The 24,930-nt window shown below is 24.8% G+C and overlaps 1 protein-coding gene across 1 annotated transcript in view; it reads right to left on the bottom strand.

Moving 5' to 3' along the window:
- Positions 1-24,305, bottom strand: part of LOC136990067 (pyrokinin-1 receptor-like) — a 61,619-nt gene extending 37,314 nt beyond the window's left edge. Inside the window, exon 1 of the mRNA XM_067288412.1 lies at positions 23,274-24,305. Coding sequence (XP_067144513.1) covers positions 23,274-24,201 — 928 coding nt within the window. The 5' untranslated portion in view covers positions 24,202-24,305. The remainder of the gene's footprint in view (positions 1-23,273) is intronic.
- Between the last annotated feature and the right edge of the window lie 625 nt (positions 24,306-24,930).

The following is a 24,930-nucleotide window of genomic DNA, read 5'->3' as shown; positions in this document are numbered from 1 at the left end:
AAATTGTATTGTTGTCTATGGATAAGAATTTATCTACACGAAAAATGGATATGCAAATTAGTCATTGCACAAAATTCGTATTTTAACACGCAAAGTTCTTATTTTTTTGTAAAGTAAAAATGGTTAAACTTTAATATATACTAGCATTCTACTATATTTAAATTTCTAACCGTTAAATATAGTGTTTCATACAAAATTTACACAATAAAACTTACTGAAATATAAGATTTGAATAGCTGTACACGAAAATTTTTAATGTATTATTTGAATAATTGCACGAAACATTCAGTTAAGAGTGCACAGACAACAAATATCACAATGGAACTGTTGCATTGTTCTACCGGGCATTGTTCATGCCACCATAAAAAGCAATTTGAACATTGAATTCAGTCCTAAAATGGGTGAATCCACGTTCATTGCATTGGAGGCGGATGGTTTGGTATTAGTAGCTTTACCTCAAAGTTAAAAATTAGTTTCCGTGTTTTTCTCTAGCATAAATTACATTTTTATGTATAAAATTTATTAAAAATTAAGATTGGTGTGCGCAAAAAAATTTCTCATTTTCATCAATACTTTCTTATTGCAACTATAATTTCTGTAAATTAGTTAAAACAAGAAAATTTAAAGTTATAGTAATAATTTCAACACAAAGAAGTGTTTGTAATAGTAATTTTATCCATTAATATTGAAAGAATATTCTAGGAAACAAACACTATTAATTTGAAGTATTTATCCTCATTTAGATTTGGAGACGTCAACAAATTATGTAACGCAGAAAATCATTACGATTCATTGCAAGGGAGTGGTGTAATGTGCTGGGAGTCATAATTTGAGTAACTCTTGAGTAATCCCTTGAGTAACAATGATTCATTTTTGTTCCTTAAGTGTTGCGTAACGAATCTTATTGTTTATGTCACTTTGCTTTGTACGCTATACATGTAATTAATAAAAAAAATAGCGTAACGTCCAGTAGCCTGTACTGTATATTATTACTTAGTACAATTAAGGAGGTTTTTGAACAAAGATATGTATTACGTAATTTTAGAGATGAGTAGGTATGAAAGCGCTACGGAGCGTTACCGAGGGGTGAGATGGTAATTAAAAAAAAGGTATGAGAGTATTTAAAGGTATTTAAATACAAGTATAATAAAGTCGCTCTCCTTTTAAGTACCTAAAAAGGTATTTAAAAGGAGAGCGACTTTATTATACTTGGTATGAAATAATATAATTAAATATTTATTATTTATAGTATATTATTTTACTTAAATTCTTAAAACGAAGTTAAAAAGTACTTTATTCGTTTGTAAATCGATTGTAAAGCTCAAAGAGAAATTTTAAGAACAAAATATTTTTATATTGAATCGTAGAAATCATCATATACTCGCATCATGAATCCATTGTCTTAGATCCATCATCTGTGACGATTTAATTATATACCTCAAAAACCGAAGAAGCAAGCATTATTCTACGTTATATTTTAATGACATTTATTTGTATTTTATCAAATCGATTATCTATTTAGTTTTTTGTCAAATGAATAGATTCACATTTAAATGAGTTATTCTTATTCGTAATCTTTTCTTATCAAAGTAAAGAAACTAGAAAATTAAAACATTATATGTATTTTAAATGTAGATGTTACATTATAGAATAGAACATTCAATTAAAAGATTAGATAAAACAGACAGAGAAATAAATAAGTACTTTAAAACTTTAAAAAAGGCATTATCGAAAATTTGTAAGTTATTATATTATTAATAGTTTTTTTTAATTATATAATGGTTGTGTGTTTCATGTTGTATGGTTCTTTTTAATTATATGTGGTTGTGTGTCATGTTCAGTTACTTTATGTAAATAAGGGGTGCAAAAGTTGATTTACAGTTTTTATTATAGAAAAAACATGCAGGAAAAGAGCAGAACAAATTGATTTAATTTATGAATGAAAATAAATGCTCAGATAAGGAATACGAAATAATAATAAATAAAAATAATAATGAACAAACAAACAAACATTTATTTCTCAGATTAACAACTGTATATTTGCTTTTGCATCCCCCCGTATATTAAGTAGCAAAATTTCTTAATTTAGAATATTATAAAGATTATAATATTGACACGATCGATACATTTACATACAAATATATACGTTCGTTCAAAATTGTATTAAAAAAAATTCTTTTTTTTATAAATATTTATGTCATATATGAAATTAAAACACGAAATCATTTTATTTCTTACAATACATTGTAAAGCACGAGCATGTTTTTGAATTTGATCCTAATTTCTCTTATAATTTAAGTATTTAAATATTTTTTAAAATAAGTTATGATATGAATTTACTTATACACTAGTCCAAAATCTTTATATTTGTTTTTACAGTATCCTTTACGATCATCAATAAGAGATGTCATAATAAATACATAAAATAATCCAGCAACGAGTTGCTTAACTTTCCCGGCAACATTTAAAACCGCGTGTGGCGCTATCTGTTAAGTTTTTTTAAAATAAAATATTTTATATTTTTAATTGCCATAAAATGGGGAAAAAATATCTTAATTTTGAGGGTAGGAATGGGTTTTATAAAAAATTGTAAATCCTAACAAGTAAAATCGTCATTAAATCCGATCCTACTGGAGATAATGGGGGTCGTGTGTATCTCCCCACTCCTTTAACCTTTAACCACCAAATTTTATTTCAATATTTTACGTAGTAAATTCAATATCATGCATTACAAAATATGCAATATTATAAAAAAATACAGTAAGGAATTCACCATTTTATCATCACCATTCCATCATCTATGGCGTTGCGCTTTATAAACAACATAAAAATCATATAAAATTTAGTTTTTTACTTGTAAACTACATTAGCAATAATTTACAAATATTACCTTTCTTGATTTATTTTATTATTATTATTTTTTAAATAAAATAATAATGTTTATTTCCAATATACTTGGTAGGGGAAAAAAAATCACTGGATTATATAAAATTACATTAGCTGCGGATTTATTCTGGTATTCGAATTAAATTTAGAAACTCATTAACTGGTTTTTTTTGTTTAGTTATAAAGATAAAATCTGAAGAGAATAGCGATTTAAGTAATATCAACGAAAGTTTAAAAAGAAACAAATGCAGTTGGCACAGAAGAGTTTACATCATACTTTATACAAGCTGGAAATTATAATAAGATCCAACTAAAAGACTATTAACTTTATTCAATACCATATAACTAAATAATACTAAATATTTTACACGTTAATAAATTAAATGCGAAATCTTACTTGTTTCATCTCATTGCTAGAAATATTAAAACGATTGATAAATAACAAATATATATATATATTTTAAATTCTTATTCTTAATTTAATGCGGGATATTAAACTGTAATAATGAAAAAAACAAAAAGAAAAAAAAAAGAAAATGGAAATTTTCCAGGTGTTTTCCTCTCCGGATAGTTATATACATTTGATTATTTAAGTTAAGGCTATCCATATTATTAAGTTAGATTCCTGTCAGAGTTTAAAATAAATAGCATCCTTGTTTTGAAAGTTTACAGTTAAAATGTTTATATTTTTGTTTTAAAATGCAAACAAACATTTTAATTTATCAATAAGTAATTGCGAATAGAGTTTAGTTAATTTTTAGAGTGCTTTCCTACAATATTAAAATAATTTATTATAAATCAAAAGCTATAAGTACTTCGACGAAAAAAAAAAACATAAAATTTGACAATTTAATTCCTTTTAAACTAAGATTTTTCCTTTAAATTAGCATCCCAAATGATTTGCATACCTGATTAAAAAATCATCATCATCATTCATTACAACTACATTATTAAAGATTCGTTATTTTAATATTTTCTGTTGCCTTAATTGAATCATTCTACTGGTAAGATTAAATCTTACTATATTCAAAGTACGAGTACATTCAAATTTAATTATTTTTATTATTCTATGATTTCCATATACATTTATATTCTTCAATTATGTCCTACATGTACATCTTCTCTGAGCTAACAGTATTTTGCCTGTGTGACATGGTTAAAAACTAAAAAAGAAAAATTATTTATTTAAATTTGAAGGTAAAAGTTCTTTTATTTTATGACCATTAATAATAGATTGTTTTATACTTTATAGTTCATCAAAGGTTACGAAAAATTTGCCTTTGGCATTGCGTAATTTACTTTTTTTCCGCTCCTTTTAACCTTTTCTTCTTCTTTGCGTGTAACATTGATATAAAGAACTCGTTTAGATTAATATTACAGAAGATACAAACAATCTTTCTAAATATTTTGGATGATTTTCTTTAGTTATTCTTGTAATTATTCGTTGGATTATTTGTATACGGCAAGGTGACACGTGTGGGATGCCTCCCAGGAAGACTTTCTAAAGGAAACTGGCGCCTATTTAGGTGTTACTAACGTGAAGAAAACCTGTGAAACTCTACCCAAATAATTTTTCAGCGATTTCATCCACCAGACCTTAATTATTCGTATTTACTTGTCATTATCTTAATGTAGATCTTGATAAAAATTAAACCCATTTAAATGTAAGTGTCGATCTATAAATTTTGGGTTAATGTAACCCTTGGTGCCAAGATAGCGGATCGTCTCTGATTCCTGCAAGGAAACACTGGGACGCACGTTCTAACCTAACCTATTCTAATAAATTACCATAATCATTAGCAACCAAATTATTAGAATAAGTTAAGTTAGGTTAGAACGTACATTCCAGTGTTTCCTTGCAGGAGTCAGAGACGAGCCGCCATCTTGGCACCAAGGGTTACATTAACCAAATTTTGCTATCGTTATTTTTAAGGACAGTTTTAGTAATAACAACAACAAAAAAGTTAAAGAAATGTCTTTAAAATGTATTTACAAACGATTCTATGCGTAAAATTAAACAAGTCATTAAAATGCGATTAAAATAAATTAATACTTTTAGCAAAGAAAGAAAGAAAATAATTGGATAAAGAAATTAATTTATTTTATAAAAATTTAAATTTTTTTTAATGTTATGTTAAACTTATTAATTTTAGTAGATTTTGCATATTTACATGTATCTATTTCAGCTTAATTAATAAGCTGAAACACAGACGTGCTTGAAAAAAATAAATATTTATTCAATTTTTCTTTCAATTATTTTTTCGTATTTAATTAATAATAAGCAAACTTAACCTTGATCTTCTTTACAGCAAGAATTTATTGGATTTTTATAGGTTCAATACAAGAGAATGAGAAAATTCATTTAAAAGAAATATTGACAGAAGCAATTAAAAAGATGTTAAGTATTAAAATTTTAATTAAAATAATTTTTTAAAATAAAACTCTATTTAAATAAACTTATTCTCTCCAAGTTTACAAAAATACAAAAGAAAAAACATTTGAATAAAAAAAAGTTCAGCTATGAACTGGAAACATAATACATAATGTAAATACAAAAGTAACAGCTCTATTATAGTGATAAAATGACACAATATAGAGTTGTACAAGCCAAAAACTGTGTAAAATAATCAATCACAATACATGTACGACGATAGAATTGTTAACACTACACAAGATCTAAACCACAAAATGTTTTTAAAGCATTGTGTTCTTTGTGGAAATTAATCTTTAGTAGTAGCAGGCTAATAAAAACCTTTTAAGAGTCCTTCAACGTTGATTTAAAAACAATTAGAAAATAATGAAAGCAAGAAATTCTGTAATAACTTATTTATATAACACTAAATATCAAAATATTACTAACATTTTGTTCACTGGAATGTGTGCCATGGAGTTTGTTAACTCTTCATAATTCGAGCTTCATTTCAGGTGTTCTATACACACGAAAAACAAACGAGTGAATTGTTGTGGAGGTCTGTGTGTGTTGTGGTTAAGGTGGAATCTACTGGATTGTACAAGGATAGACTTATTGTCTTAAGTATGTATCTAAAATGTTCACTTCATACTATCTTTCTGGTGTAACAGACTTCATATTTATGTTCAATAAATCTCCAGGCAAAATTCCTACTTGTATATCCTTTTTGTGATGTTTCTAGTCGAAATGCAATCCCGATCTCCTCTATTCTTCAAGAATCTTATCTTTATAGTTTCTTAACATACGGTATAAGATGGGATTACTTTTATATACAATTCTGGATTTACGGGTAGCAGATAACTTTTTATGTGTAGATGCGATGGTAGTTGAATAAGTGAATCTAATGAAAACTTTTTGAGAACTACATCAGTTAGATGAGTTAAGGGCGAGTTTTCTTATTAATAATCGAATGGATAGGCTGTATCGAGAATACATTTTAATTCTGCTTCTTTTAATTTGTAATCCTAGTGCAATGTGTATAAGCTTTTCTAATCAGGGAATCCCATACCAAACTAGAAAAAAAAATATGTTTTTCATTGTTTATGGTGATAGAGATTCCTTCAGAGATTTTAGAACAACTGGTTCTGTGTTTGTTCCACACACAGAACCAGTATTATATCGAAATTTGGGAAGTAACTTCGAGCGGTAGACGAAATTATTGTTTATACTTCAGATGAAAGGCTATCATCAAATATCAACGGATAATCCACAAACAAACCAACGCTTTTAGAAACACTTCGTATACCTTGAACAAAACGAATTTACCCTTACTGAACCGAAAAGAGTAAATACCTTGATGTCAATAGGAATAGAAGTGAATACCTCAGGCTATTTTCTTAATATATCGCTTATAAATGGAGAAATATACACCAATTTCTACTCTAAACATACGTTTCACCCTAGCGAACTTTTTCTATCTACATTGTGATAAAAGTAAGTACCTTTTCAGGTATTTATTAGAAGAGCTCATAATACTGCAGGAGTAAATACAAAATTGTGTGTAATTATAATTCCATCTCATATCGTACGTTAAGAAACGATAAAAATAAGATTCTTGAAGAACAGAGATGGGTATTTATTGCATTTCAAAATCAGAAACAGTGAATTAGAACTAGATACATCATACAAAAGGATATAATTAAAAACTTTGCCGGGAATAAGTACGACGTCTGTTACACTACAAACAACAAACTCGTTTGTTTTAATGGAGGACACCAAAACAAACCGTAGAAAAGACGGCAATATTTAAACGTTATTAAAGAAGGAACATTATTTAAACGTTAAAAAAATACGAATTCTTTCCCATCTTGGAGATTTATTTACTTTAATTCTTAGTTAATTCTACTCGTCTTTTTGTATCTTGTATTTTTTTGTATTCTATTAATTAAATCGAAAGAGTTAGATTTTATGAAATTCCTCGCTATGTTTGGTGTCTCTTACGCTTAAAAGTTATAAGTTAAATATAAGATTTTTTCTTATATTTAAGAGAGTATCAAGCAAAAATTCGAAAATACGAATCTTAGTAAAACATTTATCAAAACAAACAATTTCAAATTGACGCTGTTAGTAACCAACATAAAATATTTAATTTCTTGGCTTATAAGTCAATCACAAAGATGGCAGATCAAATGTTTAAAGTTTTATATAGTATATAAAATCTAAAATATTTATTTTTTATTAAAAGTTTTATAATTAAATGCCGTAAAGGCTACCTTACTATTTAACAAATTCACAAATAAATTTTTAAAAAATTAAAGAAAAAAACGATTAAAGCTAGACATAACTATTAAATTAAGTATTATTTTTTTACAAATAACTTGTATTTTTAAACTTGTGTATTTATAAATTCTCAATTAAATCCTCCTCCAAATTCATGATTTGACTGAGTTTTTATTTATTTATTTATTTATTTAAATTTTAGAATTTATGATAGAAAGGAAAAAAAAACTGATGAATTTTGAAAATTTAATCAATCAACCTGACTTCTTGATGCGGATTTATTCCAAAACGTAGAGATAAAACAGATCCAAAAATGATTATCTAATGTACCTTTTACTTTTCGATATTTCAAAATAATGGCAAAAATGAATCAAGTAACATGATTTACCACATTATCATCATCTTATCGATATTATAAAAATTCTATCAGTTATTAGATTCTATGGCCATTTGTTTGTTGTAACATTTTTCTTCGCTTCCTATCTTTAGTGCCCGAGTGGATAAAATCACCGAACAGGATCGTGGATTCGAGCATCACCAACGGGTTGGAGTTTTTCGGATTTTCTTCACGTTTTTAACACCCAAATAGGACCAGTTTCCCCCATAGAAAGTCGTCCCCCCTCGACAGATCGCATTGCCATAACCAAATAAACCAAACCTATCTTTAGTAAAAATAAAACAATAAAAAAATTATCACAATTTTCAGATATTTAAAGTTTTATTCTCCAAACACAACCTTATTAAAGCTTTCACTCTGTTTTGAAAAATTACATTTCAAAATTTTTCTTAATTTGAAAAAAAAGTTTTCAATAAGCTTTAATTTAAAAATAATCAGTAAATTCATCATAAGTTTCAAGTTTTTAAAACTTAATCACTCTCAGAATTGGAAGAGAAAAACAAAAAACTTTGATTTGACACACGATACGTCTTTCTTTCTTAAAAAGAAAATTATTATTATTTTCTGAAAAATGTGTGTATATTTGCCAAGAAACAAAGAATAGTTTTCAAAGTTTTTTAATTTCAAAAATTCCCGTAAAACCGAAACACGAAAGTAAAAAAACAAATATTCTAAATTTCCTTCTCTAGTTTACTTATTTAGAAAATGTAAAGAAAAATTTACAGAGAGAGCCAGCAAATAATCCCTCTTTTACATGGATATTTTACTTTTATGAGTTATTTTCCTGTATACCACAAAAATTCGAACAAATATTGCTTTTCTTATCGCTGAACTCGCTTCGATCCAATTTCAGGTTTTTTTTTTCCATCAGGGAGGATGAACTAAAAGTTGAAATTTGCAATTTAAAAAACGAAATTTATAAGCATAAATCTATTCTAAACCGCTCCAAGATTTATTTTCACACTTCTGCTTATTAATAAATGTTTTTGTATTCCATGTCTGCGACAAATGTTTGGAAAGAATTCTATTTAAGATAACAAGAAAAAAAAAAAAAAAAAACATGAAATTAAAAACACCTGTTAATTATCATACAATAGTTCTCATTACACTTAGCTTTTAATCCCCAGAATTAATTATTTGTTCGACGAATTGAACGTTCTTAAAAAGACTTCCAATTCAAACTTTAGTTTTCATTTACTGTACACTTCCCAATTCTTTATTTTGTTCTGAGAATTATAAGATAAAAATTAAATTTATGGTCCCATTTATAGACTTATCCAAAGAGACTCATTAATAGACTTATTCTGTCTAAATTTCTCCTCCTGTTTAGCACATTAAAAGATTATAGTATTAGTTTACAGATTTATCTCTTGTATCATCTTATCTATTCTCTAACATTAACTTCTTCTTAACCACAATCAAAATGCAATGAATATTTCATTTTTTTATCATCATTCTGTTAAAAAAATCACTTTTAAAAATAATTTTTAAAGTTCAAAGTTTCAAACAAGTAAAAACATTTCAAACAGGAAGACAAGAAATGCATTTAAATTGCTACCTTTTACGTATTCTTGTCTATCTGTAGATAGCAGGTTAAAATTGAAAAAGAAATTAAATTTATTTTTCAATTTCAAGATTACTCTATATTATCAAATCGGAATTTTAGATCTAAATGTATAATAAATTGCCGAAATTGAGAATACGGACGACGTGTCATGATTTCTCGATAGTCTTAATTGAAAATTGCGACAATTTTAAGTCTTCGTATTGATTTATACAATTCTTTTATATACGAGAAATTTTCACTATTCTTAATCGAAATTCGTTCTTTCTACATCATCATCATTCATATTTAACAATATTTATCTGTTTTATTACAGATAAATATCAATGATGAAGAGTAGAAAGTTGATTATCTTCATACAATAGAAAATAGTTTGTAGTATTCTCATTTTAAATTACTTTCATTGTTTATAAGCATGTTATATTTACGCATGTATATATACATACTGTATACATGTACATACATTCCATAACGTAAAGTTCTGTAGTTAAAATTTGCAAAGCACGTTTCGTAAGTATTGAAATCCAATTTCATGAACGTAAAACCTTAAATCCTTTAGTTTTTATAAATCCAAAAAGATTTCGATTTTAGTTAGGACAAAGGAGAATTTAAAAGTTTTTATTCATATTCTCAATTTTTTGTTTCCATTATCCAACATTTCCTCGACTTCTATTGTAAAAAGAAAGAAAAAAAAAATAGTTCTTTTAAATCGTAAAATAAAATTAATTCAAATCTTCTCTTTTGTGTTAAACACTGAAACAAAATCGACTGATCAAAGTGTATTATTTAAGTAATAAAAGTGATATTTAAAAACGTATTCATCTGCTACACAGTAGATGAACAGATGTAATATTTTATCTAAGATTAATTAAAATTACATTGATCGTAACGATGGATAAAATCAGTTTACATATATAGACATTTATTAAATGTACTGAATGTATCGGTACCTGTCTGAAAAGGTAATCATATTATTTATATTAATACATTTAATTATTTTACTCGCGCATGCTTGCATTAAAAAAATTCATATAAAAACAGATTATTTTTTCACATTTTATATATGTTTATTTCGTGATATACATTGTATAATAGAACCGGAAAAGTTGTAACAGAAGGAAAGTATGGAGTAATATCTTTGCATTTTTGGGATTCAAAAACCTTGAAATGTCAAGAAATGCAAAAAATTGGGTTATTTTTTTTTCTTCTGTATGTATGTATGTTCGTATAGGGGAAGGCACGATTTTGTTCACCCTGTTTGAAGCTTAACTCCTGTGCTTTTTGTCGAAAATTTCTGAAATTTTGCAGGGAGGTTTGTATATTAAGGCGCATTGATGCTATTAAATTTCTGTTGTTTGAGGTTAAGGAAGTGGGGAGATAGAGGGGGGGTCGTGTGTCGAACCTCCAGTACGGTCGGACTTAATGTATGAAGATTTTACTCGATATTAGCACTTACAATTTATTTTTATAAAACCTATCCCTACCCTTAAAATTAATTATTATAAAATGGCAGAGCGTAAAAATATAAAAAGTTTTTTTTTTAGTAAAATATAACAGATGGCGCCATCGTGCAGTTTTAAATGTTGCCGGGAAAGTTTTTAATCAAGAATAAATATAGTGTTTGTGAATAGTTTAATTATTTAGGAAATAATATTAGGATAAATGTATTAATGTTTAAAAGATTCGAGGTATTTTTAATGAAAAAAAAAACGTAACTTAAATACGAAGAACTTAGAAAATATCTGGAAGGAACGTAAATAATTAATATTACGCCTTCTGACAATAAATATAGCAGACCTTTTTATTATTCATTTTGTTCTATTTTAGTAAATAAACCAATAAAAATATCATCATTGAAAACAAGATAGAGTTTGTCCACGTGTCCTATTTTTAGTGAACTGATGTTGCAATAAAATCCGCTAATTTAATTGACTAACCGTAAAAACATCAACATATTCTTAAATGCGGCATGGAAGTAAAAAAAAAATACAATTCTATTTATTTTATTAAAATAATAATAACCACTTGTTTTTCTTACCTTACCCATTCCTCTTCCATGTGATGTTTTATGGTATTTTATTATACCTCTCCTCCTCCTAAATCAGGACACGTGGTTCATGGATGAACCCATGCTCTGGAGGTTAATAACTCATATAATTCGTTTGCAATATTATTTCATCCTATAGATGTCAAATTGCAACATATTAAATCTCATTAATTATTATCTTGGGGTTTGTTTAAGTGAATAAGGCATAAATTAAGTTTAAGCTTAAGAAACGAACTTGAAAATAAAGCTTGTGGTAGAACTTGCTTATAAAATTATGACAAGTAATTTGAATGCAAATACGTTTTCATATAATAAAATTAATATTTACAAATGTTGGGGAAACTATGACTAATATTGATTATAAAATCAGATTTTGGATAATGAGATGAATCAATTCAGACAATGCTTTTTATATATTTAGTTATTGAAACAACATTAATGATAATGTATGAATTTTAATTACATTTTAATAAATTTAATTTAGAACATTTCTAATCCAATCTTAATTCTCCAAATACATGTGATATTTGCTAAATACACCATTAATATTAGAATGAGAAAATGAAACTGTAGAATTTAAAAATGTAAAATAATTATATATGGAATAAATCTAAATAACAATATCTTATGTAGTTTTATTTGTATTAATATCTAAATCTATAATTCAGAACGAAATTATCTGTTGACCTTTCTACTCAAATATATTTATTTTTCTGCAGTCGAACTAACTGATATGTCTGTAAATTCAAAATAACCTGTTCATTTTCACATAAACAATAAGCAACAAAATATTCAGCCATATATATATATATATATACACACATAGAGAGAGAAGGAGGTTTATGAAATTACAGCAGTATTTCTCCAATTAAAGAATAATTGTCTTGTAACGTGTTATACAATATAATACGCAGAGATACGGTTTGAAGACTTGTAGCCTTGATCACTAATAATAATAAAAAAAACCCAATTTTTATAAAATTATTGTTCTAGATATTATATGTAAGAGGTATGTCTTTGAAAATTATGTAAAGACAAGTATAAAATTAAATGTTTGTGAAGCATATAAAAGAGAAACCAACGAAGCCATTAGCTTTCAACGAAGATCTAATTAATTCAGTTTATCAAGGAAGAAAGAAAGACCGTAAGAGGATATTGAAAATTATATAAGCTATTATCTTTTCTCATTGTTAAGTAGAAAAATGAAAGTATACTGTTAACTAGAAACAAGTATTATTATATAATTAAATCATTTTAGTAATTTTTGAAATTAAAACCATTGGTTTGTATTGTAATCAATAATCGTCTCAAAGCCCCGTTTGTATAGAGAATGAAGTTGTTCTCAGAATTGATTGAGGTCAACTTCACTTTTGTCTGCAAATAAAAAGATTTTCTACGAGTGGAATTTAAATTGTTTGGAGAGAAAATTATTGTTAAGATAGTACGTACGTACAGTACATACATACGAATATTTAAATAATTCTTTATTTTTCAATTATGTATATAAGAGAAGGATAAAGAAAGTACACCCAAACACACACTTTTTCAAGCGCAGAAGCTGCATTTGAAAAAGTTCAGAGCCTATAAATTCTTGAAATAATTATTTATGACAAGAAATTTTTAAGAAAGGTTAAATATAATCGAATTTTTTAATGTGTATGAATTTAATTATTTCGAACTAAAACAAAACTTTTCACCTCAAAATTAATGTAGGCATCTTTTATTGATTTTGAGATAAAAAATTTGATTTAATTTATAATTTTTCAGCATTGATTATACATTTAATTTTAAATAATAACATTAAAATTTATTAAGAATTAAATTTGCATAAATTTTAAACAATTGATAAGAAATTTATTTTAAAATTCAAAACGATTAAATAATTTTCAATTTAATTATTTTACAGAAGTTAAAAGAAAATAAACTTGAAAAATTATGGAATAAAAAATATTTGTTAACATTTTAAAAAATTGTTACAAGTTTACTTAATATCCTATTGAATATTTTGGGTGTGATATTTGAAAAAAAATTAAACCCCTTTACACATTTAGCTTATTCGCCCATCTGATTGGTTGACGATAACGAAAATCTACGCCCCCAATTGATCGTTACTTGTCATTCATCCAATCAATTGTTTATTTAAAGTAACCAGTATGAAAACATTTTTAATTGGTTAAAAATAAATGATTCCAGAGTTTACAAATATTATCACCAAAAACTTTAATTAGAAGAGTTAGTAACAATGTTTTACCTAAATTATTCGCAAAGTATGACGTAGAAGTTTCTATATTTCTTATAATAAACAGATTATTATACTATTTACACAGTATATACATAAGAACATGAATAGAATAAGAATTTTACATCTATTCACCTAAAAAATAAAGCTACCTTAATAGCTTTATTCATTTTATAGTCTCTTGTTAATAATAATAATGATGATAATTTCCTGTATTATGAAACTGTTATTTTCCACGATAACACGATAAAAGTAATTTCATAAAAATAGTTGTATTTTAAAAAGTAATTCTTAGTTCACGCGAAAATTATTTATATAGAGTTGTTATTGTAATTTATTAGTACATATTAGTTATAAAGAAAATAATAACAATTAAAAATCTTAAAGTACTGATTTAATTATCAGTCGTTTTAAAAAGGTATAAAGGGATTTTATTTTGATAATGCCAACAAATTTCTGGATAGTAATCTATAAATTGGATGCTGTCAACAGCAGAAAATTCGTAGAAAATAAGTTGGTAAATGCTTTGACAAGTTCAATTGAATCTTCTTTTTTTAACAAATTGACGAAGTAGTCAATATAAAAGCTGGCATATTTTTATTTATAAGAAAATTTAATACGACTTTCATCAGTTTATTTTAAAAATTTATAGCGATAAAAAGTTTACTCTAAAATTTACCAAACGTTTTTCTTTAGTACAGAACATTGCATGTTTTCAAGAATCTAAAATGTATTTCACTATAAATGCTTTAATCCTATACCTCTGTTTATATACGAGTAATTTCAACAGGAAAAATTTGAGTAAGGTTGCTACATTAGTTCAATTGCTTCTTTATGAAGTATATAATCAATCAGTAAGGTCGCGATCTACGAAGTTATTATGAAATTTATTCGCGAAGATCAAAGTTTATATCTAAAAACGCTTCAATATAGTTTTTTCGAGATATTTTATGAAATATTTATTTGTATCTAACGTGGGAGAAAGATAACTTCTAGTCGAAAAATATAAAGTTTTCGCATTCTTAACCCGGAAACACTTCCATACGTTTATATATATAAAATCAAACAATATAGAACTAAAAATACTTCTGAATATTTGTAATATTGCAAGATATTTTCCTAACATTTTAAATAAAAAAAAACAATTAAAAATATAATAATAAATAAATATATTCTTGTAAAATTACAAATTTTATAATTCAAAAATCTATGTTTAATTCAGTTATATCTATGCGTTGAAATTTTCATTAAAGACTAAGTTAAATGAAAACAGTAAAATTATATTTTACTTGCGTTGTTTAATTATTAAATTAGAATTTATATAAAAATAAATACCAACTAAACAAAGTTAATTAATATTTGTAACAGAATAAATCCAATTTGTGCGAATTTTTACTATTATTTTCTATTGTTGTTCAAGTGAATATTTTGCTATTTTTCTCCTATTTAATTAATCAGCGTATTGTTCTACTTTTTTTATTGATAGAATAATAAAACTTCTTGTGTTAAATTAAAACAAAAATAAAATAAATATATAAATAAATCGACACACTATTCATTTTTAGAATTCTGAAAGGTAACATCTATAGCTTTTTAATACATTCATTAACAAAAAAAAACTTATGCATCAAGGTGTTGGAAAGGAATTAAACTTTATTAGTGTAAAAGTAATGACGATGGTAATAAGTGTTTACAATATCATAGCAGAGACAATTTCGTGTGGAACAACGATATAATTTAAAGGAAGCTTTACCACTTTGTAGGACCAAACATGTAGTTATATTAGTAACATGTTCTACAAAGTAGATATTTGTCGTTATTAAGTATAACAATGTTCGAGCGTATTCACAAAACATGTCGCTAATTGAAACGTCATTAATCCGCCTTGTTATTTTACGACAGCGGCAGAGATGTCGTTATTCACCATTTCTACGTCGCTGAATAAACTTAGCTCACCGCCAACGACGAGAATAAATATTCATACCGAATCTATCGGTTACCACGTCTATCTATCGACCATATTATAGTTTTTAAAGTCATTATTGACTAACAAAAGATGTAATTTTTAATTTAATTGAACGACTATATTTTTAAGAATATGTTTTAACAATATAATCAAAATTACACTAGAATAATATATTTTCTGAGTGACATTTTACTACAATAGAAACGTAATACAATTATTAAATAAAGAACGGATTTTATTGTGCACTTATTGTAAAATATTCTAAACATATTTGCTAATCATTGACTATAGAATATATTACTTAAAGCTGATATGATTTTTCATATTTAAGAAAAATTAACTTTACTATTTCGTATGTTCATCCTTCATGTTTGCCGCCATTCAACAAGTGCTAAATCCACGAAGAGTAAAATTTGTATTTTATTATTGGCTGTAGCTAACGGAAGTGTTGACGAGTGTGATGACATTTCAATACTCTCGATACAGGATGCTAGTCACTTTGTCGTTAACAATACAATGCTCTATGACAGCTTTCGTGAATTGCATCTACTGTACAACAAGTCGTTAAACATCGTTAGTAACTACACTTTCGTAAATCTAAATGAATTTTTTAATTACAAAATTTTAAACTAAGCATTTAAATACTTAGTTATTAGTTGAATCAATTGTCAATTAAAATAATCTTAAACTTTATTTTTTCATGCTTTAGTTCGAGAATATCCTTAAGTGTATTAAAAGGACGTAACATAATCCAGGAGCTAATTCAAGGATTTTATTCAAAAGATGTCGTGTATTATAAATTAGGAACTACTGATATTAACATTTAAATGACATGTTTATACAAAATTTAAATAAATAAATAAATAAATTCGCATTGATATTTATACATATAAATTATTTTAACTGATTAAAGTGTTTGTTAAATAAAAATAATGCGAAACTGCTTTGAAAAAACTTATTCAATTTATTTTTAAAAAGTAAATTTATAAAAAACACTTTTAATATCATTTTATAGACAAAAAAAAAACCGTATAAAAATCCTTTATAATTGATCCTTGATAATGTTTTATATTCTAAAATTATTTTAAAAAATTACTTAAAAAAAGTGATTTTTTTGTAAACTTAAAAGCATTATTTAAATTCGTCCTTCTAATGTTTACTGCAAAAGTATATGACGAAATTGTTTTTCCTTTATTTACATAACGTTCAATTTAGGAAAAAAATTTTAATTATATATTTTCTGGTAGTATATCGATAAATTAATATAATGCATACTAATGATGATAATAATTAATATAATGCCCTTGACAGGATTTTTCAAATGTCTCTGTTAGTGATAAAAGGGATATCCTGATCTAACAATGTCACTTAGCAAGATATAATGAAACTTTTTAACATCTTCCTAACATATTTTGTGAATAAACATTATAAGATAAAACAAAGCCTTAAAAAAATATGATTAAGATAATTCATTGTTTTAACTATTAAGGATGGTTCTAAGAATTGAGTAACATTTTGAACAAGGAAAAACGTCAAAATTCTGACCTTCTATATTACGTATCATAGCCAGAAAGAATAATTTTGTTTGGAAGTCTGCCTAATCGCTTGTTTTAAACAATTTTCTTTTTAAACATTTTTATAATAAAGACTGTACTTAGCAATCCCTTTCAACTTGTAATTTCAAAATTAAATCTAATTAGAATACTTTATAATTCATACGTTATACAGTACAATGAATTGAAAGAAATCATGAATATTTAAAAATCAATTTAACCTCCTATGTATTTATAAAATTCTAATAATTAGTATAATGTTTAAAATAATTAAATGTTTTAGAACCTTTAAAAAGTTATAATAATTGCAAGATCTAAGATCTTTAATAGTGCATTAATTGTAATTTCTGTAACTAATAAAGCTTGTAATTAATATAAAGAATAGAATTGTTTTAAATATTCCACAATAATTAAATAATTCTTAAGGATACATAAAGGATTTCGTTATAAATATTTTAATAATTACAGTAATTCTCGAATTACAGATAATTACATACAGAATTTTTATGTATATATTTATTTTGTGTATATAAAAGTTTTAAAAATTGTAAAATATTACAGATACAATTTAAACATTATATAATTACTTCGTTTATAAGATTTTATTAAACTTTTTTTTTGAAAAAAGAAGGTATAAAACCCATATTTGTGGAAATGAGAGGTGAATGACAGCTAGGCTCACAATTCATAAAGACTTAAAGAAATTATAAAATCCTATTAAAAAATTATTTATAAGAATCCCTCTCTCATAATAATCATAATAATAAACTATCTACAATTATTTTAATTATAATATAATTAAAATAATATACGATTATGATTTATGGTTGAATTTATGAGGTTGTCATCTATTAATTATTTATGAGATTTTCACATTGCAGTTTGATGAGATTATTACTATAATTTTTTCCCCATCAAAATTTTTTTTTAAAATTTGAATAATTTAATTATAATTAATGTTTCGAAATAAAAATTTTAAAGTAAATCTTAAAAATAACTTCTTGGGTATCGTTGTAAAATTTCTTTATGAAATTTTATTTAAGACATTTAATAATTGTAAATAATAGAGAAATTTTATAAAATTATAAATTTACAAAGCACTGAATTTTCTTTACTTTATAAAATATAGAAATGTTTGTATTTCACGAAGAGTTATTAAAAGTTTAAAAACAAAAATTTATTTTTTCCTTGTAAAAAGTACATTCAAACACAATTAATAGTTTCATAAAACATAAAAAGGAATAAGAAAAGTTCAAATATTTTTTTAATAAGATGAAATATTTTATAAATAAATTAAAAATCCTACTCAGAATATTTTTAAAATAATATTGCGTAGAGAAAATTGTTAAATAAAAACAAAATTGAAAATAAAACATTTGATTAAAATTAAATTAATATTTATTATTTAGAATATAAAAACACTTTAGAGCAAAAATAATATTTTTAAAAATTTATTACAAATTTTCAATAATAATAAATAAATATCATTTATTATAATTATTTTTTAAAATATAATTCGTGAATTGTGAATTTAAAACATAAAATGGTTTAAAAAATTTTTACTTTATAAAAAAAAAATTAATTTTTTAAATATTTATTATTATTATTTTTTTTTTTTACTAAGAATTTCTAAATTTAAACTACTTTTTAAATTTAAGCATAATTTATTATCTTGACCAGACAATGTCACTTTATTTTCAAGGATACTATGAGACCGGTTTATCTCTTATAAACGTAAAAAACTGCTATTTTATTACACCCAGTTCTATATAACATATCATCTTTAAGAGGAAGTAATCATGTTAGTTCATATATATTGATTCTGTACGGAATATCAAATAAAAATATACGTTTTTAAAGCAAATTTTAAAATATATTGTAATATATTTATGTAACACTATTCTATTAGCATTAAAATATTTAGCAAACTTCTCAATTCAATTAAAAACTTTATTCTAAAATCCCGAGATTTTTACTGTAATTTTAATTAAATTTTTACGTAAATAAACACAAATAAGCTAACAACTAATTAATGTTGATACATATTACATTGTAAAATTTAGGAAAACAGATATTATCACAGTAGAATTTAATAATAAATTTATAGAAATTGTAACTTACAATATAAATATCATTCATATGTAAAATACATAACGTGGGTAACAAATAAGTGAAAAAAAATCTTATTTTAGTAGAATAAATGGTATATTTTCAATAATATACATAATACGGTATATATATTTTTATAAGGAATTTTATATTATAATAAATTCGGTTGATTTATTAAGATACGGTTTATATTATATAATATAAATCTTAGACTATAAATTTTAGAATAATGCGGAAATCCGATATAAATGAATGCAAAATTTTTTTTATGAAGTGAGCTGAAAAGCTGAATTATTTCAATAAATTTATTATTATAAACGATATTGAGCAGGAAACATTAAGAAAAATTTATATATAATTCAATTATTACACTTTAAAATATAATTACAACACAGAAGTTTTATGTATCCGTCACGGGTTAATGTTACCTATGGTTCCAAGATGGCGGCTCGTCTCCGATTCCAGCAAATAGGGAAACAGTGGAGATGCACGTTGTAACCTAACCTATTCTAATAAATTACCATAATTATTACCAACAAAATTATTAGAATAGGTTAGGTTAGAACGTGCGTCCCCACTGTTTCCTTGCTGGAATCAAACGAGCCGCCATCTTGGAACCATAGGTGACATTAACCCTGTCACGTGTTTAAGTTTAAAACTAAATAAAGAAATTAGTCTAAATAATTTTTAAATATATGTAAAGAAAATTACAGCCTATAAATAAAGCTATTAAATCTTAATTTTCACGTTAGAAGTGTCATATTTTCCTCTTAATTTTGAACAATTATAAAACATTTTAGGTATAAAATACTAACGTGACTTATTATAACAACGTAATTATATTTATAAATAAATTATACGTGTATAATATAAACCACTTTTATAAAATTTGAACTTTATTTAAAAAAAAGAAAAAAAAATTTAATGTTAGTTTTCCTCATAAAAATAGGTTTTAATTTACCTACATACAATAAGAAAATGAATTCAAGTGAGAATTAATTATACTCCATAATAATTGAGATTATTTCCAAACCACTTATAGCTATAAAATTTGTTATGTTCCACGCTTTTATATTTTTTATTCTAAAAAATTTGCATATATTCTTTAAAAAGTTTTAAATCTAAAAATCGATATTTTTGTTCAATTTTTATATTTAAAAAAAAATTTTAGTAAGTCTACTCTGACTTGTGACACAAACGTTTGCAAAGGCATCATGTTTAAACATTCAAATACACGCATTTCCTGTTAGATATACCTTAACATTCTAAATATTCAATAAAACAATTAAAAATAATTTAAACTAGAAATATAGAATAAAATATTTAAATAATTTACAAAACGTTTAAAATTTTAATCGTAGAGAAAATTGTTTCAACACTTTTAATACAGTAGTGCAAAGCAATTTTCAAAACCAAATTCTGAACTTTGGAATGGCGTTTTTTTCAATTTAAATAAACGAGAAGTTATGTATATATATATTTGTATTACCGTTTAGAAATGAACTTGGTATAGCAATCTTACAGCGGAAAGGATTTAATAATATGCGCGCCTAGATAAAATGAATCCATCTTCAATGTATATGTAACTTATATCAATCTTTAATTCTAATATATTTTAATATGTTAGAATTAATTTCAATTTAATATAATTGGTTTAATTAATATATATATATATTAAATTCAATTATATTCAATTAAATTCGATATATATACAGTGAATTTAATCTTATACTAAAGATTATTTCACAGTTTAAATAAGTGCAAGAAACGATTATTATTTTCAAGAACATATATTTCATATCTATATTGATCTTTATAGTAAATAAAATATAAATAAACAAGAGTATTTGGAACTTTACCAGCTGCACAAACCAACAAGGAATCATATTTGACTCACGATCAATCAATTGAAACCTCTCTTCTATAACAGAAAAAAGAAACAACGAATATCTGGAAATGTATTGATGTATTATTCTGCCTTCTCTAATAAAATCAAGTGTTTTCTTAAACAGTAGTGATTTATCTTCTACTGTTCTATCAATTATGTAACTGTACATGCACACAAAAGATGAAAAAGAGACTCTTGTTTAACAATACATAACTAATTATAAAAACATTTACTTAGTCCAAATCAAGTTATTATAGAAAATTCAGTAGATTAAATATAAACACCATTCCATAATTGAATATTTAAATTATTTTTATTAAAACTGTTAATAATTATATATTTTAAAAACTAATATTTACAATTTTATATAAATGAAATTTTTACTATTTTATTTTGCATCCTGTTAACTGATAATTTTAAAATTGTAAAATGATGACAATCGACTCCATTATATATTGAGTTATGTTGCATTCATAGGAGTTATCACTTGAAATATTTTTATATTTAATTAAAAATAATTGAAAGAAAAGAGACTAAAAAACTTAATCCTATTTATTATATCTTCAATATTCCACTTAATTTTATTTTTGTAAAAAAATTTTAAAAATTGGAGATAATTTCTGTAATAAAAATTTCAAAAAGTAAAAATGCAAAGTATATTTTAAGTTTTTTTTTTACGTTAAAATTTTTATTTTATTATCATACTTTAAAAATTAATTTAAACTTTAGAGTTGAAGTTAATGTATGCATCAATAGTTTTACGTAAATATCAAATTTTTATATATTTTTATACAGTATTTTTGTATATTTATACCAGTTTCTGAAGAGTTATAATTGCAAAAGCTTTAGTAACGTCCAGTGTTAATTTTATTAATTATACAAAAACCTTAAACTAAATACTTTAAAATTTATTTGAAATAACAATCCTTTAACTATAATTTTGTAAACAATTATAAAAGTTTTCATTTATATGTATAAAAAAAGGAATAAAATTCAGGTAATGATTATTAAATTTCTCTAATGAATTTCTCAAAATTTTAATAAAGAACGGATTTCCGTAATAATATATATATAAACGAAAGTATGTTTCTACTCTTTCCATAGGACAATCGAAATTTCCTTTCATAATGTTAATGTTAACACAAATACAGCTAACCTATTTCTAGTACATTCACATTATTGCAATGAAATCGAATCGGAGTAAATAACATTGATACAAAATATAATAGCAGATGTGACATATTAAATTATATCTTATTAAAAAAAATAATTAATTGCTAAACGTAACTAATGTTTTCTCACTCATTCTAGTTAAAAAAAATATATATCCCATATATTTTATCAATTAATGTCATATTTCGTAACAATAGCTACTAAAAAGTTTTTTAAGTTTAAACAAAAATAAAACAACTTTATATAATAATTACAATAATTGTTATGATAATATAACAAATTTTTAAAAAATTATTTATGTAGTAATTCGCTCACTAACATTAAAGTATAATAAAATAAAGGTTATTCTTTACAAGCGAAAATTCTGCTTTTGTGCATAAGTATGTGTAATAAAATAATTTTTATTACAAATATAAAACATTTTTAATTACAAATTAAATTTTATAAATCACTACACAATAAAATTTAAAAAGTAAATTTAATTATTATTTTACATTTTATTGTGTAGTGATTTATAAAATTCACACTTTGTTATTAAAAATATGTTTTAAATTTATAATAATTTATATATAATATATTTATGCACAGAAAAGAATTTTTGCTTTTAAAAAATAATCCTGAATATTTGTGCGCCAATTACTTCATAATATTTAATTTATTGTTCTTATTTCTTTCAATAATAAAACGATACATTTATAATGATATTATAGGTCAAAGCCATTTTTTTTATTAAATAATAATACTCAAAAATTGAGACTTACCTAACAACTTGACAACGTCTCTTCTAGATGACTGATTATTTGAACGTATTTTTTTCCTTCTAGATTTAATTCTTGTCAACGGAGTTGTCACTCCGTTTGAAGATGTTTCCGAGTTGATACGACTAACAACTGACGTACGACGAAGTTCGAGTGCTATGAGAACATACAAAACGGAAATAACCGTCATCGGTAGGATAAAGAAGACAAAGGTCGATATTTCGAACGAATGACTAAATGTCCTTTTAATATTACAACGAGCACTTTCAAGAATGGGCTTATCATTAAGTTCAGAATAGATAATTCCTAGTTGTGCAGCAAGTGGAGCAGCACAAACTGCTGCACATAACCAGATAGCAACGATAATTTTGATGGCTCTATTCAATTTTGACATAGTATGCGCTTTTAAAGGGTGACATATTGCCATATAACGTTCTACAGTAAATGCTGTGATAGTTAAAATCGAAGCATTAGTAGACATTTCGGAAGTAAGACCTCTAAATATGCAAAATTCCTCTCCGAATATATAAGGATAGTTTACCCATATCTGATACATCTCCTGTGGTAATCCTAGTACCAATAACAGAAGATCCGATATAGCAAGACTAAATAGATAATAATTAGTTGCTGTATGCATGTACTTATTACGAGATATCACTACACAAGTACAAATATTACCTATTAATCCGGTAACCAATATTAAAGCATACACTATTGTCATAGATATAACGGTCGTTAATGGATCTCTCTTAGGTCCCAAGTCTAATTCTGACGGTAGATCTAACTGTAATGATTGATTGTAAATTGATTTGATACAATTTCTAATAGTCGAGTTCATTAATAACTCGAGGAGTTCTTCTTTAGTTACATTCAGTATATTTCCATCGCAATTAATCCAAAACACTCCTGTAGTAGGCGTCAATTCCTTCATTGTTGTTGTTATTTTTTGAAACAGATACTGTCACTGACACACTTCCAATAAAGTTTTCTCGGTCACTGCGATCGAGTGTTTCCTAAACGCTGCATATACACACACTCTCCTGTGACGTTGCATTCATGTGACTTCTATCTTCCAATGCGTTCGAAGATTGTTTTGGCAGAGGCGTATTATCATTTTTCATTCGTCTCGTGTCATTCCGAAATAAACAAAAAGCTAGTTTTACGTGTTTAACTTAATTACCAATCGTTCTAATGATTATGTTCTGATTAATAAAACCTCAGACAAACGTCAATGATAATTTTAGAGGAAGAAAACGAGGAAAACTTTAATGCTTTATATCAGTAGTTTAATCCAAATTTATTATAATGTCTTTGTCGAGAATCAAACAAAATGAATTACTAAGCAATTCATACAAAATAATTAAATACCATATGCAATTCTTACTTAAATAACCTAAATAGACTGAAATAAATAAATAATTACAAATAAATCCTTGAAAATTTTATTAAATTCAATGTAGTATATTTATATTTATATTTTTAAAACTTTTAATTTTTTTTATAATTATAAAGTTATCCAAATATTCAAAATTCTCCAAAATATTTTAAAAATCTAAAAAGTTTGACTATAACTTTCTTTAAAAACGAGTTTAAATAAACTCCTTATTAACAATTTCTCAAGAATAAAGTAATGTGCTTTTTAATAAATTGTTTCTAATGT

This window comes from Centruroides vittatus, unplaced genomic scaffold, assembly GCF_030686945.1.
Source record: "Centruroides vittatus isolate TY-2023 unplaced genomic scaffold, ASM3068694v2 scaffold_861, whole genome shotgun sequence".
Taxonomy (NCBI): Eukaryota; Metazoa; Arthropoda; class Arachnida; order Scorpiones; family Buthidae; genus Centruroides; species Centruroides vittatus.
Note: the sequence above shows the minus strand (reverse complement) of the source record. Positions and strands in the feature narration are given on the sequence as shown.